The following is a 15,276-nucleotide window of genomic DNA, read 5'->3' as shown; positions in this document are numbered from 1 at the left end:
ACTCTCCTCTTCATTCCTGGCTTCTAACAATAGAGAACCATCACCCTGCAAAGAAACCTTGGGGGTAAATCCACATGCTGTAACTAGACCACTGTGAATCTGAAAACAGTTCAGGTTCCAGAAGGAAGTACCATCATCCGTTTTAAGGACTATATATTTTGTGTAAGAATGTTTCACAAAGACACCAGGTAAAAACTCAATACAGGGAACATCTGAAACTCGCAGTTTTGGCAGATGACCGGGAGGGTACAGGGTCGTCGGCCAGAGAAAGACCAGTTGATGCCGACTCGTGCGGCTGGTCACCGACCACACGAGTGGTTAAAGATTTGGTTAATGTATCCATATATACATTGATAAATATAAATTGGCACCAGGAGCCAAGGGAAAACGCCTACCAGGGAGTGTGGGGACCGAGCACGATCTGATGGGAGCGGGGTACCTCGTCCCCGGAGGATGTCCTAAAAAAGGACACCCCGTGATACGAATGTTTGCTCCCACCAGTGCAAAGACCCTCTTCCCCAACACCCCCCAGCTCAGACACCCAACCAACCAACTCTGGACAGCACTGACGCAATCCCTCTGGAGGGTGGCACCGATGACCCATACGAGTAACCTACATTTCGGGCAGCACTTAGTCAGACCCCTCACCCACAACCCTACCCACATGGGAGACCCTGCCAGATGTCGTTACATCCACAGGCAGGCTTGTGGGATCACAGGGGCATGCAAGCCCCCCAACCACGACAAGGTGGCTGCCCACGGGGGGGGCCATTGCACAGGAACATAAAGCAAATGCATATCCCTCGATATTCGTATTACAGAAATAATATGGTGTTGCTGGAGACTGATAATGATACTGAGTAGAAGGCTTTTTGTTTAACATCGTTGCCAGTGAAGATCGCAAATTCCCTTCCAGCTGCCAGTGCCTCACCCACCTCCGCACAGTGGTGGCGCTTGTTCTCATCCTCTTCGCTATCTTTCGGAATGACAGCCCGATCAGCCACAGCAGTATAAACATCTCTCGTTCAGCAATCACAGTTTTTCTATAGGTGCGGCGGTGTAGCATCCCCGTCTGTGTAAACCAAAACACATGCACTCGATATTAATATGAAATAGATAACTCGGACTTAAAACTTATCTGCAGATGTGTATTATGTCAGACTATCCCATGGAAAGTGTAAGCCATCAAGCATAAGCCGGTTGACATCGGTCAGTTCTGAGTGAACTATAATGGTACTGCAACAGGTCATATGAGATTTGCTTCAGGACCAAATCTGCATGACGGGAGAGTGGTAGCTAAAAATTTCTCATTCCAATGCAGGACAAGTGAGAAGGAAGACTTGGTGTCTATACTGAGAATCATACATATGGAAATTCATGTATTGGAATGGCACTGTGTGTGTGTGTGTGTGTGTGTGTGTGTGTGTGTGTGTGTGTGTGTGTGTGTGTGTGTGATCAGTATGAAAAAACAGAGTGCGAACGAATAATAGCTTAAGAAAATGCAAACTATCACTACTCACTGTTAATGACAGTCGCGGCTTCCATTTCTATCCTTAGGGTCCATGTAGATGTAGAACGAAACACGCATCCACCCCGCTGTTGTAGCTACTAATTTCATATGCTAAAGGCTATATCAGGATGAATCACTCAATGCTATTATGGAGCTACAGTTACTGATTGCCTTATGAGCAAAAATCTTCCTCATAACTGTAATTTTATAAAAGATTAACGTTACTGTGTAAATGGCAAGGAAACCAACAGACAAACATCCCCTTCTACAACACCCAATCAGTGGTTTATAAACTAGATCCGCATTTTAATTATAGGTTCTAACAGGGTAAGGTAAAGAGACAATCCGAAGAGAATGTTACTGTGCAGGATTCACCCACCAAAATTATTGCCAGGCTTGCCGTCATGTCGGAAGGAAGGCCGGGGTTAGAGGAAGCGTTAGCTGAGTAGGAAGTGAGTGTCAGACCTTAACTCAGTTGTGTTGACAGTATTTTGTGAGTAATGAGCACTCACACTCAGTTACATACTAGCGTGTGTGAAGAGGAAAGCTCTCAAAAACCATTCCCTCAGATCACAATACACAAACATTCCTTTACAAATCCATGCCTCTTTTTAGGTACATGTGCGAACAGCCAAGGGTAAGGACAGCCTGCCCACTGGTCTCTCGTGACCAACCGCGAAATCGTACTGGAGACCATCGTGTTTCGGACCAAGGCCCATATTCCCGTAGGATTGAGGAAGCACTTTAGCATCTTTAATATAGCGATGAATCTTTCGAATATTGCCATACTCTCTATACACAAAGTACCAAAGGCTGTTAACCAGCCTTAACCAAAACTAAATGATAGAGGAAGAGGTATTTGGGAGCATCCTTAACCGTCGACAGTAGGAACCCAGGTTTGCTTCCGATTACACCATCGTTGCTGTTTCTGAGGATAGCCCCAGAAGCCAAGAAAGTAGGAAGAAATGAGAAGGCCAGGGGAAGAACTAGGTTTATTACCTTTATATATTATGTATGTGCAGTATTTTGTGGGTCAGTCACTAACACAACCACAAAAGCAAGACTGGCATGGAGAGCATCAAAACTTTTCCCCACATTAAGACACACAACAGATGCTTTACATCAAGGCCCCTAATTCAACTACAGATACAACAGGCTAAAATAAAGGCGACCCTGTCTAAAGGTCTCGTGGTTCTCCGGGAATCGAACCTAGGACCTCTTTCCAGCGACTGAGTAATGGTCTGATATCAAAACCACCACTCATCACAGTGTCCAAGATAATATGGAATCATGGAGATGATTCAGGAGGAGAATTCTCTCCCATAATTCTTCCATAATGCCACGGTAAAAGTGAACCGTTATGTGCTGATTGAATTTATTACTTCCAAATGTTTTTACACGTTTTTTGAAGCACAATATATATTTTTCGATATTGATTACTAATTATCCAAGTATTACTTAAAATTGCCCTCTCTCCATCCTGACTGCTGAGACGTAGTAAGAGATGAACAAAAGAAATCGGCACGAGTCACAAAGAAGTATTTTGAAAAGAATGTCGAGCCGTAATATTCTCTTTCTCGTCTTCTGGGTTTAGTGAAATAAACTGCAAAGGAACGAAAATCTGGGCCAGAGTAAAAACAGTTTATTCACAGTCCTCTAAGGAATTGTCTGCGAGCTTTGATTTAGAAACAGTTGTTTCTTCTGAGGATTAAATATATCTGTTTTGATATTTGTATTAATAAGCAGCTGTTAGTATATGAAAAATTAATAACAAAAATAAATAACATTAAAGTGCGATTCGGATGTGCTTATGCTAAATAATGTACCTTGCCCACAAACGTAATGCAGCACGGAAATATTCGACAGATACTCCAAGCCATATCTCTATTACATAAATGCTTATTCATACGAAATCCACATGAGCACCACACTATCACCGTTAGCCACACCACCACCACACTAACACCGTCAGCCACACCACCACCACACTAACACCGACAGCCACACCACAACCACACAAACACCGTCAGCCGCTCCAACACTACACTAACACCGTCAGCCACACCAGCACCACATTAGCACCGTCATCCACACCACCACCACACTAGGATCGTCAGCCACACCAGCACCACACTAACACCGCCAGCCACACCACAACCACACTATCATCGTCAGCCACACCGGCACCACACTAATACCGTCAGCCACACCACCACCACACTAACACCGTCAGCCACACCACCACCACACTAGCACCGTCAGCCACACCACCACCACACTAACACCGTCAGCCACACCACCACCACACTAACACCGTCAACCACACCACCATCACACTAACACCGTCAGCCACACCAGCACCACACTAACACCGTCAGCCACACCAGCACGGCACCACACTCTCAAGACTTACCAACAGAGAGGCGATGTTCAGGCAGTGGCGGGTGAGGCAGTCGGCCGCGCAGGGTCAGGCGGCCAGTGAGGGGGACAGGCCAGAGGCTCATTATTTATCTGTGTCAGCACACCCACACTCCCCTACCACACAGCCAACACGCAGCCGTCAACAATGGATCACTGTATATTGCAATTTTTTCCCTTTTCTCCTAAAAATCATACCATTAAAAAAAAAAAAAAAGTGCTTCTTACATGGTTTTTATATTGATATCCTATGCATCAGTGACGTACAGGAGGATAATGGGATGTAAGGTGCGGAACAAATCGCTGAGTATAACTCATTACGAAACCAACAATGTCATCTAGGCCATTAATCTCGTCTAATAAGGGAGCTTCCTAACACCTCTTCCAAAGCAATTTATTTTTCCTATTACACATTAAAACCCTATCCAGTGTTAGGTAAATCCTTCTAATATCGCCATAGTTTGCATAAACTGCATACAAAATGATATTAACCAGCCATATCCAAAAATGAATATTTAAGGAAGAGGTGTTACGAAGCCTCCTTACCTGACGAGAATATGGGCCCAGGTGACCATGTTGGCTCAGTAGTTCCTTTTCCATAGCGATTTGTTCCTCACCTTACACCTCAGCATATTCTTGAACGTCATTGATGAAAAGCATGTTGGTTTAGAAAGCGATAGAAACGACGCAGACTAGAATTTTTGAGTGTAATGAATAAAATAAATCGCTTAAGAAGAGGTTTTACGATACCTCTGACTTATTACACAACCCTAAAACACCAACACAAATACTCTTTCCTCATAAATTCAAACAAGCCTTGTACAAATTTGGCCTCAATATAATATAGTCAGGCAATAATATTACCTTTATGTATAATGACTAACATAATTAATGTAAGACTTAAAGATATATTGAATAGCCTAGGAAAACAGTCGGATCAAGCCGTGTATTCGGTTTTGCAATGTTTACTGAATATACAAAAAGCTCACATCTTTGCTAGACTACTTTATAAACAAACTGATGCTTGTTGAGAGGCTTATATTTGAAGTTACTGATTCTGTTTGAAGAAGTCATCTTGCCAAGATTTTTTGCTTCGATATTTGTGTTGCATAACTTGACGACTAATGTAAAATATTCTCTCTGGTAGTCCGAGTACAGTATATTACGAATGTTCGTATTTGTGTGTGTGTGTGTGTGTGTGTGTGTGTGTGTGTGTGTGTGTGTGTGTGTGTGTGTGTGTGTGTGTGTGTGTGAGCATCCTGAACCTATTAGTCAGAAAAATAACGGTATATACAATGAATCAACGCAAGAAAACATACAAAATCCCTGAAAACATACAAAAGTAGTTCCAGTACATCTTTATTTTTCTCCAGAGCAAAGCAAGTAAAGGTACCAGAGTGCTTGGGTTTTCAGCCTGCGATTACCTTTCACAGTTTATTCTTTCCCTCTCCAGACGTTTTCATGCAGCTTAGCAAAGGCTTCATTTGCTGGAAAATAAAATGCTTTGAGTTTATTAGGAAATACGAATGGTGATCAGAAAGTAATGACAGTTCGTGCTATAACATGAAAACCTTGAATGATGGGAGGTAGGGGAGCAAGGAGAGTGCAGAGTTGCCTGTCCTTACGAGTTTGAACTTGTCGCCGTATGCCTGACTTTTCTTGTTTTATTGTTGTGAGTGAATGCTTCACTCTTGTTTTTGCTCTCTGGCCAGAAACATGGATTACTCGAAAGAAGGCTGCAGGTTCAACATTTTTACGAGGTGGAAACTGGGAAAGAAAGCAACAGAGGTTAGAGGGGAATTATTACAAGTTTATCCAGACACTACTCCTTCCCTGGAAACTGTTTCCCGCTGGATTCGTGCTTTCACAGCAGGAAAAACTGAATTGAAAGATGAACAACGCTCTGGACGCCCCCGGACATCCGTGACCGAAGCAACAACTGTCCGTGCACGGTCCATCATTGACGAGGATCCAACTGTAACTCTTAGGTTCTTAGCCTTGGAGCTTGATATCAGTTATGGGAGTGCATATGACATCGTGCATGAACAATTACACCTGAGGAAGAAGTGTTGTCGATGGATACCCCATTTGTTGACTGATGAGCAAAAGGCTGAACGGGTGAGGATTTGTCGTGTCTGGCTTGCTGAATTTGAACCAAATGGTCCAAAACGGTTCTCAGATGTTGCTACTGGAGATGAGTGTTGGATTTCATTCTTCACAACCCGTGATAAGCAGTCAAACATGGTGTGGTTGGGCGATGAAGACCCTCGACCTCAGATTTTGAAGGAAGGATTTCGCAGCCGGAAGCGCCTTTTCACCATCTTTTTCAATTCTCAAGGACCAATATGCGTGGATGTGATGCCTGAAAAGTCCGCTATCACAGCCCAATACTACACAGACCAGGTCCTTCCACAAGTCTTGGAACACAAGGCCAACACCGCACCAACCCGCCGTCGGTCTCGCCTTTTGCTGCACCACGACAATGCTGCACCCCACAAAGCTCGCCTCTCTATGCAGTACCTGGAACAACAAGGTATAACTCTGCTCCCCCACCCACCCTACTCCCCTGACCTGGCTCCCTGTGACTTTTGGTTGTTTCCAAAAATTAAATCTGCCATCGCTGGGAAGCAATTTCATCGCATCCAAGACTTGGCACGGACCGTCAATTCAGAACTCCGAAGTATACCGTCTTCAGAGTACCACGCTTGCTTCATGAAGTGGAGAAAGAGAATGGAACGCTGCTTAGAGGTTGGAGGGGAGTACTTTGAAGGAATGTGAGTCATAGTTTGATAGTTCTTCATGCTAATAAAAGTTTATGGACTCACTGTCATTTCTTTCTAATCACCCGTACAGTGACATGCCGATATTTTTTATTGTATCCTTAGTCTATGTGGAGAGAATGAAAATTGAGAGACCGACTAGAAGGGTGTATGCAAGTGAGATGGTTTGGGGTAGGAGAATGGGGAGATCAGGGATAAGATGGGGGACTGGAGTGTAGAGATATATGGGAGAGGGGGTTATGAACGGGAGGGAGATCAGCGCGATGGTAGAGGACAAGGAACCTTGGAGGTAATTTCTTTGTGGTCATCCTTTACGGGTTTGAGGCGTCTGGTAATAGGTAGATAAGTAAACAGACACGTGGATAGATAGATCCTTGCTCTGGCGAGTCTGCTTTGTAAAGTTTAAGGCAGTTCTCGTATGGAAGGGATTATAAAGAATCTCAAGTATCCTTCTCTTTCTTAAGGAATTTTTAATTAAATGCTTGTTATTTTTAGATGATTTTATTGAGCTTAGAATATACAGCATTTCCTGTACTAAAGACGTTACAAACAACATCCATTAGCTGTTTAACCATTTCAGTCCGGTGACATTTTATTCTATTTTATTCCTGCTATCACTGGACGATTAAATCAGCTTCGGGGAGATGTCTGTCTATATACCTAGGCTGCTTCCTCCAAGGATAGGGAGGTAACCGGGACACGACGACACACTTCCAATGTACTCATCCACTCAAACACATTCATTCGCATCTTAGCCCCAAAGGGGAGAAGGGACAGATCCTCACTGCACCACACTGCACGAGGGTCAACTGCGCAGACACGCCGAAGATAAAGTGGTAAATGAAGGTCATATGTAACCCGCTTCATTTCGAAAAGCTTGTTGTAAGGTGAATAAATCGTCTGCAGCAAGAAGGAAATATCTATCTGTCTATATATTGCCAGACGCCTTAATCCCATAAGCAGTGGCCACAATCAAATCGCCTCCATGTCGCCAAGTACCCCGCCATTTCACTGCCCTGCTCCCAGCTCTCTCTCTCTCTCTCTCTCTCTCTCTCTCTCTCTCTCTCTCTCTCATGCACCTCTCCACTCCATCAATCCATCTCATCCTTGGCCTCCTCCTCCTCCCCTTCCTCCATCCATCTATTTTGTCTCTCCCATTTCTAGACGGTTTCCTTCAGCTTAGAAGAGTTTCAGAATGTATTCAATCCAACTCGAGATCATCTTTGTCTCTCGATAAATGTTTTTTTTTTTTTTTTCAAGAGCAAAAACGAAATAAAAATGAGGCTTGAGTTGAGGAAATTGAAGTTTTGTGTTCTTTTTTTTTTTTTTCCTTACAAACTCGATCTCGCAACATTAGTAATTCAGTCTGCAAAATATCTAGTATATAACCAGGTCAGTAACTTGCAATGTGAAACCCCAAACGCCGGTGGATAACTGATTCGACTCTGCCACTCCAACAGCCTCACATCCTTCATCACGGACACATTACCGGAGGTGTGAGTAGATGAGCTCGAAGCAGAACACGTGAAAACTAATTGCCAGGCCAGCCACGTAAACCACCAGTGTTCCCTGCAGTGTGAGAGAATATACTTTTAGCAAACTGCAACATATTTAATACATGTATTACCAGTTCACTTAATATATATGAATAGTGTTACGGAACAGAGAGAGATAATGAACACTTCAAGTGAGAACACTAAAATCACTACTGTCCCGCAAAGTTCCAGGTTCAAAAGAAAGGACTTAGGTAAAATTACAAGTTAAAGTTTAATGCTCAAACCAACAACTAAACATTCAGTACTCATAAGGATAATGTAATGGCAAAACAGGTTACATATATTGTTAACTGCAATAGCCTCTATTAACATGAATTTACCAAGAGCAAATTTATCTAAGTCAGCCCTGATAAATGAGAAAACCGGATAATGCTCAGTTACAGCAAGATATATAATATTATTACAGATACAAAATATTACTAACACTGGCTGACAGTAAAAACTTTACCAGGCTTACGAATTAACGCCCTGTGCTATACAGTACAAGAAAAATGGTAATAACACTTATACTCAAATTATACAGCAGCTAGATGGCTGGAGACTTCCTGAGCACTCACAAAAATAATAATACACTATACAGGGGAGGACAGAGATGTGAACAAAATGAGGAGTAGATCTAAGTGGCAACTAATGCAGAGACTGAGCTCATTATATAGGGGGCCGGCAGAGCTTGATTCAACTTGCAAGAAGGATGCGCAAATGAAGGCACAGAGGATGAAGAGTTGACACTCCTGCTCTGAACAACAGAAAGAACGACTTACTCTACTATAAGGGGGAGAAGGGGGAGTGAGGTAGAACACGCAACCCTGGTCACTATGGAAGCCACGAGGCGAATCGTGATTAAACATGCAGCATACTGTACGTTAGAATTATACAAAGGATGATGAAATCATAGGCTATGTAACACCTCCCCACAAAGAAAATGAAATTTACAAAGGAAATTTCTTATTACTCTAAAACAATCTGTCTAAAGTCTAGATAAGCAATCTGCAATAACTTTTTCTTTCCCCTTGACATGCTGTATGTTTAATGAATATTCCTGAAGAAGTAGACTCCATCTTGTCAATCTCTGATTTTTATCTTTAAACTTACTAAGAAATTTCAGTGGGTTATAATCGGTATAAATGACTATGGGGTCAAAACCAGAACACAAATAAAATGAAAAATGCTGTAAACCCAAAATCAAGGCCAAAAGCTCTTTCTCAATAGTTGAGTAGTTCTTTTGAGGTGGAGTGAACTTCTTACTGTAATAAGATACACGGTGTTCAATACCCTGATCATCCTCTTGCAGCAAAACAGCCCCAGCTCCTGTATCACTTGTGTCAACACGCATCTTAAAAGGCTTAGCAAAATTTGGAGTAGTGAGCACTGGCTGACTTAATAGGATAGCTTTAAGTTTACTGAAAGAGGATTCACAGTTATTGGTCCAGACAAATTTAACTCCCTTTTTCAGTAGGTCTGTAAGTGGTGATACAAGAATTGAAAAGTTAAGAACAAATCTCCTGTAATAACCTACCGTTCTCAAAAATCTTTGTAGCTCTTTCCTACTTTTAGGTCTGGGAAGATCACTTATAACCTGAACCTTAGCTCCTGGTGGTGCAACGTGTCCATCACCAATTACGTACCCAAGGTACTGAACTTTAGCTTGACCAAACTCACACTTTGATAAATTAGCTACAAGATTAGCCTGAATCAAACGCTCAAGAAATTTACTGACATGGCATAGGTGATCTTTCCAGTTGTCACTGAAGATTAATACATCATCAATATAAACAACACACCCTGCCAAACCCTCTGTTACAACATTCATGAGCTTCTGAAAAGTGGCTGGTGCATTCTTCAAACCATATGGCATTACAGAACATGCAAAAGTCTTTCCTAGTGTTACAAAACATGAGATCTCCCTAGCACGTTCAGTCATAGGTACTTGCCAGTATCCCTTTAACAAATCAAACTTACTTATGTACCTAGCTTTTCCGATCTTGTCTATGCAATCTTCCACGCGAGGGAGAGGGTAAGTGTCTGTTTTGGTTATCTGATTAACATGTCTGCAGTCGATGCAAAGCCGCTGTGACCCACCTGGCTTAGGGACTAGAGTGACAAGAGAACTCCACTCGCCCTGACAGGGCTCAATCATCTTGTGGTCCAACATGTAGCCAAGCTCCTTCTGGATGAGAGGAACTTTCACTGGGTTCACACGGTAAGGAGGCAGTTTAATTAGCTTTGCGTCTCTGACATTGACATCATGCATCAACACAGTGGTTCTTCCTGGAGTGGCACGGAACACTTGCGGGTACTCCTGCAGTAATGCCGAAAACTCCTGCCTTTCCTCGGTAGCTAGATGAGAAAGCTTAGTCTGGAGATCATTCATGATATCAGGATTCTTCCCCAGACTATCACTCAGGCTCATACTGCATGGGAGAACTTCACTTACAGACTCGGGTGGAACAGCTACAGTGCAGACTGGGTTATTTTCGTCCCGCCTGTGATATAACTTTAGCATGTTGATGTGACAAAGTTCCTTGTTCTTTCTACGACCTGGTGTAGCGATGACATAGTTGACATCACTGAGTTTCTTCTCCACGAAATAAGGACCACTAAACTTGGCTTGAAGAGGTTGCCCATGCACTGGTAGCAGAATCAAAACCTGATCTCCTGGCTGAAAGTGGCGTAACCTGGACTTCTTATCATACCAAGTCTTCATCTTCTCCTGAGCAGCTCCTAAATTCTCTCTCGCCAGCTGTAAAGCAGTGGACAGCCATTCTTTGAACTTCATCACATACTCCAGCAGGTTGACGTCATCTTCCTCCGACAGCCAGCATTCCTTGAGTAGCTTAAGGGGTCCTCTTACTTCATGGCCAAACAGTAGTTCAAAGAGTGAGAAGCCCAGTGATTCATTTGGAGATTCTCTTGCGGCAAATACAACGAATGGAAGACCTTTATCCCAGTCTTTCTGATGTTCCAAACAGTATTTCCTGAGCATCGATTTGAGTGTTTGATGATATCTCTCCAACGCTCCTTGGGTCTGGGGATGGTAAGCTGAAGACTTTATCTAGGTGATGCCCAACTCTTTCAGAGACTGCTTGAAAACATTTGACATGAAATTACTTCCCTGGTCTGACTGTACCTCCTTGGGCAGACCAAACTTGGTGAAGAACCCCAGCATTTCCTTAACCACGTTCTTTGCTGAGATATTTCTAAGTGGAATGGCTTCAGGATAACGAGTAGCCATATCAATCAGGGTCAACACATAAGAAAATCCTGAAGAAGTCTTAGGAAGAGGGCCCACAATATCCACCAACACACGGGTGAATGGCGCCTCAAAAGGAGGAATGGGAACTAGAGGTGCAACCTTTTCGGTCTGATTACACTTCCCCACAACTTGACAGGTGTGACAAGACTTACAATACCAGGAAACATCTCTGAAGATACCTGGCCAGTAGAAGTGTTTCAAAATGCGTGCCACAGTCTTCCTCACTCCAAGGTGTCCTGCCAAACTCAAATCATGAGCCACTCTAATGATATCCTGCCTACAAACACGAGGGATGACAACTTGATGTACAACCTCCCATTCACAGTCGGCTGATGCTGCTGGGGGTCTCCACTTTCTCATAAGTACTCCTGACTTTATATAATAACAAGTAGAAGCACTAGCTGACTCTTCCTCACTGCAAGCAGAGTTACCTGGACCTTTCAACTCAGGGTCAGCAACCTGCAACTCAACCAACTCGTGACGAGACAAATTATCAACACTACGGGGTACTGCCTCATCTGGTGAGTGGTCCAAATTAGCAAGAAAAGTGTCAGCTAGGATAACGTCATCATCATCATTATCCTCTAAGTCACCAGTAACTTTAGACTTAGCCCTAGTGACAGCACATGCAGGGAACACATCAGGGACATCACAATCCTGGGTCGCAGTCACTGGTTCACTAGACAACTGAGGAGCTGGACACACTTGACTTCCACCAATATCATTTCCAAGTAAGAAAGTCGCACCTGACATTGGGAGTGTCTCAACCAACCCAACCATAATGGAACCATTAACAAAACCAGACTCTAAATTCACTCTGCACAGAGGGACAGAGAGTAATTATTCCCTACACCTTGTAAGATTGCAGTTTCATCAGAGGAATTAACATTAGAGCCTAGAACACTGGTCAGCATAAGGGATTGGCAAGCACCTGTATCACGATATATTTTAACTGATTTCCTGTCATTACTGTCCAGAGGACTGACAAAACCATCAGACAGGTAATTAGCACATGAACTCTTGAGAGTATCACCCACGTTACTGCTCAAAAGAGGAGCTTCATCATGAGAATTTAATTTACCCCTCAAAGCAGGTTCAGTTAACACGGTTAAAGAATTCTGGGAACTCTCAAGGGTGGACACTAGACCAATTGACTGAATATTTAAAGACTCCTTTTTGTTCACATCACGCTGTCTCCTGAAACATTTCTCCGTAGTATGACCAAGCTTACTACAGTAGGTACATTTATTTTTCTGAAATCAAGAGGTGGAGCTGGTATTTACTTCCTGAGAAACATCTTCTTTATTCTCTTTCCTGTTACCTGTACTCTGAGTAGAGGCAACGTACTTACTCTCAGCTTTCTCTCTTTCTTCAGAATATCTCTTGTGAGTGAGAACATATTCATCAGCTAAAACTGCAGCATCAGACAAATTATCTATTCTTTTCTCATCAAGATATAGGCTTACAGCTTTATTAATACACCTATTGAAGGCCCCCAGCAAAATCATCTGCTTAAATTTATCAAAATCAGAATTTACATTCTTAGAATTTAACCACTGCTCTAACAGATCTTCTTTGATTTTTGCATACTCAACATGGGATTGCTTATCTTGCTTATAAGTTGTCCTAAATTTTACTCTATAGGCTTCAGGAACAAGCTCATAGGCCTTAACCAGCCCCGTCCCGATGACGTATGGGTACGTCACCACGATTTGCATTTGCCAGTCCCGGCGACGTACCAGTACGTCATGCAATTGCAATGTGCATAATTTCGACAATTTTCAAATTTCGCGCTTGATTTGCGGTACATACCCTCGCCTGACCTTCCCCTACCTGCCACCAGGCGGGGACACTCGGCGACCCTGCGCGACCCGCGCTAGCCCACCACTCGTCCACTCACCTGGTAGCCACGGTCCTGCTCAGACATGGCTAAGAGAGGTCTCTCAGAGAGCGAAATTCAAGTCGCCCTGGACACCTTTACCAGCGACAGTGATTCCCCACTGGATGACAAGGAGATGGACAAGGATTATGTGCAGCCAGAGGAGGAAGAAACCACCAGCAGTGACGAGGAAGTTCCGTCACCCAGGAAGCGGCAGTACGTGACTTACCGTGCTGCTAGAGAGGGGCAGGAGGCAAAGAAGGCACGTGGTATATCATATCCCTATCCCCAGCGTGCCTTGGAAGCAGAATTGGAGGTCGAGGACGAGGACGGAGACGTGGGACGTGCTGCCACGTGGTATGGACGGGAGGTGATTACCCATCGTGGCCCAGAGCGCACACCACGTCGTCTAAGCAGGTATGGGCCTAGCATTCTGTTTGGGGCGGTAGGAAGTGAAGTGGAGGGAGTGGGGAGTGAAATGGACATTCCTGGGATTAGGGAAAGTGAGAGTGAGGTGGGTGAGTCATTGCTCTCCCTACGCAGTGTGAGGCGGCAGAGTGGATCAAGTGGGCCAGTGCGGGTGCGGTCATTATCACGTGGGGTTGTGAGGGAGGGGGAAGGTGGGGAGGAACCACTCCAAAGCATGTCTTATGCTCCCCAATATCCCCTAACACGTGGTCGAGCAAGGTTGCGTGAGAGAGCACGTGGTGTGGTAATGGAGGGGGAAGGTGGGGAGGAACCATTCCCCAGCACGTCTTCTGCTCCCCAATATTCAACAATTTCATCCCCACAGCCCCCTAATGTTCCTCAAGGCCGTAAGGGTAAGGGAAAGGGAAAGGGTAAAGGCAGAGGGAAGAGGAGTGACAGTGGGGAAGCCCTCCGTACTCCTTCTCCCCAACCTCCCCAACCAGGATCTCCTCCCCACCCAGACGAAGGCGGTGATGGGGACGAGGGATTTTTGTCGTGGGATTGGGAGGATGGGAGTGATTTTTCTCCCCTCATTCACCCCTTCACTGAGCATGGGCGATCTGGCTGCATTGCACCAGGTATTCACTGTAATTCAAGCAGGTTGGATTTTTTCCACCTGTTTTTCAGTGAGGCCTTCGTAGATCAGATCGTTTTTCAAATAAACCTGTTTGCAAGCGGCCAGCGGCTAGAAAGTGAAAGATTGGGAACAAGGAGTAGGCATTCTATGATTTATGATTACCCTGTCTCCATTCCAGAAATGTTCTTATTTTTTGCCCTTGTCCTTTTGATGGGTATAATAAGAAAAAATAGAATTCCTGCTTACTGGACTAGGGACCCTGTTATGTTTACCCCCATATTTGGTCAAGTGATGAGCAGTAATCGGTTTCAACAAATTCTAAGTCGCCTCCATTTTTATGATGCTAATGACCCTGCAAATGCAAACAACACTGACAAAATGAGGCGAATTAGGCTGGTCTTTGATCACCTCAGGCAAACCTTTCGATCCTCATTCTATCCCTATAGAGATCTCGTCATAGACGAGAGTCTCGTGTTGTGGAGAGGCAATATTTCATTCAGACAGTATATACCCAGCAAAAGGCACCGTTTTGGGTTCAAGATCTTTGTTATGTGTGACTGTAGGACTGGATACGTGCAAGACATAGTCTTGTACACCGGTGCACAGACAGACATAATAGAATGTCGAAGTATAGGACTTTCGGGAGCAGTGGTAAAGACGATGATACAAGACTACCTTCATCGTGGTCACGTTCTCTACCTTGACAACTGGTACACTAGCCCTCTTCTCGCTCGTTATCTTCACAGACATGAAACGGGAGTCTGTGGAACCGTAAAGGTGAACCAGCGTCACATGGTCAAGGTAGGGCGGAAACTTGCAAGGAGTGAGGTTGTCT

General features: G+C 44.0%; 1 protein-coding gene across 1 annotated transcript in view; it reads right to left on the bottom strand.

Moving 5' to 3' along the window:
- Nucleotides 1–391: 391 nt before the first annotated feature.
- The window catches only part of LOC145397027 (putative glutamate receptor), a 39,057-nt gene continuing 24,172 nt past the window's right edge, over nt 392–15,276 (bottom strand). The window contains exons 12-15 of the mRNA XM_080270246.1: nt 8,198–8,277; nt 2,185–2,302; nt 936–1,072; nt 392–458 (exon numbers count right to left, since the gene is read on the bottom strand). Coding sequence (XP_080126372.1) covers nt 392–458; nt 936–1,072; nt 2,185–2,302; nt 8,198–8,277 — 402 coding nt within the window. The remainder of the gene's footprint in view (nt 459–935; nt 1,073–2,184; nt 2,303–8,197; nt 8,278–15,276) is intronic.

The sequence above is a fragment of the Coenobita brevimanus genome, chromosome 40 (genome assembly GCF_032717465.1).
Source record: "Coenobita brevimanus isolate Jiangsu-jjx chromosome 40, ASM3271746v2, whole genome shotgun sequence".
Taxonomy (NCBI): Eukaryota; Metazoa; Arthropoda; class Malacostraca; order Decapoda; family Coenobitidae; genus Coenobita; species Coenobita brevimanus.
Note: the sequence above shows the minus strand (reverse complement) of the source record. Positions and strands in the feature narration are given on the sequence as shown.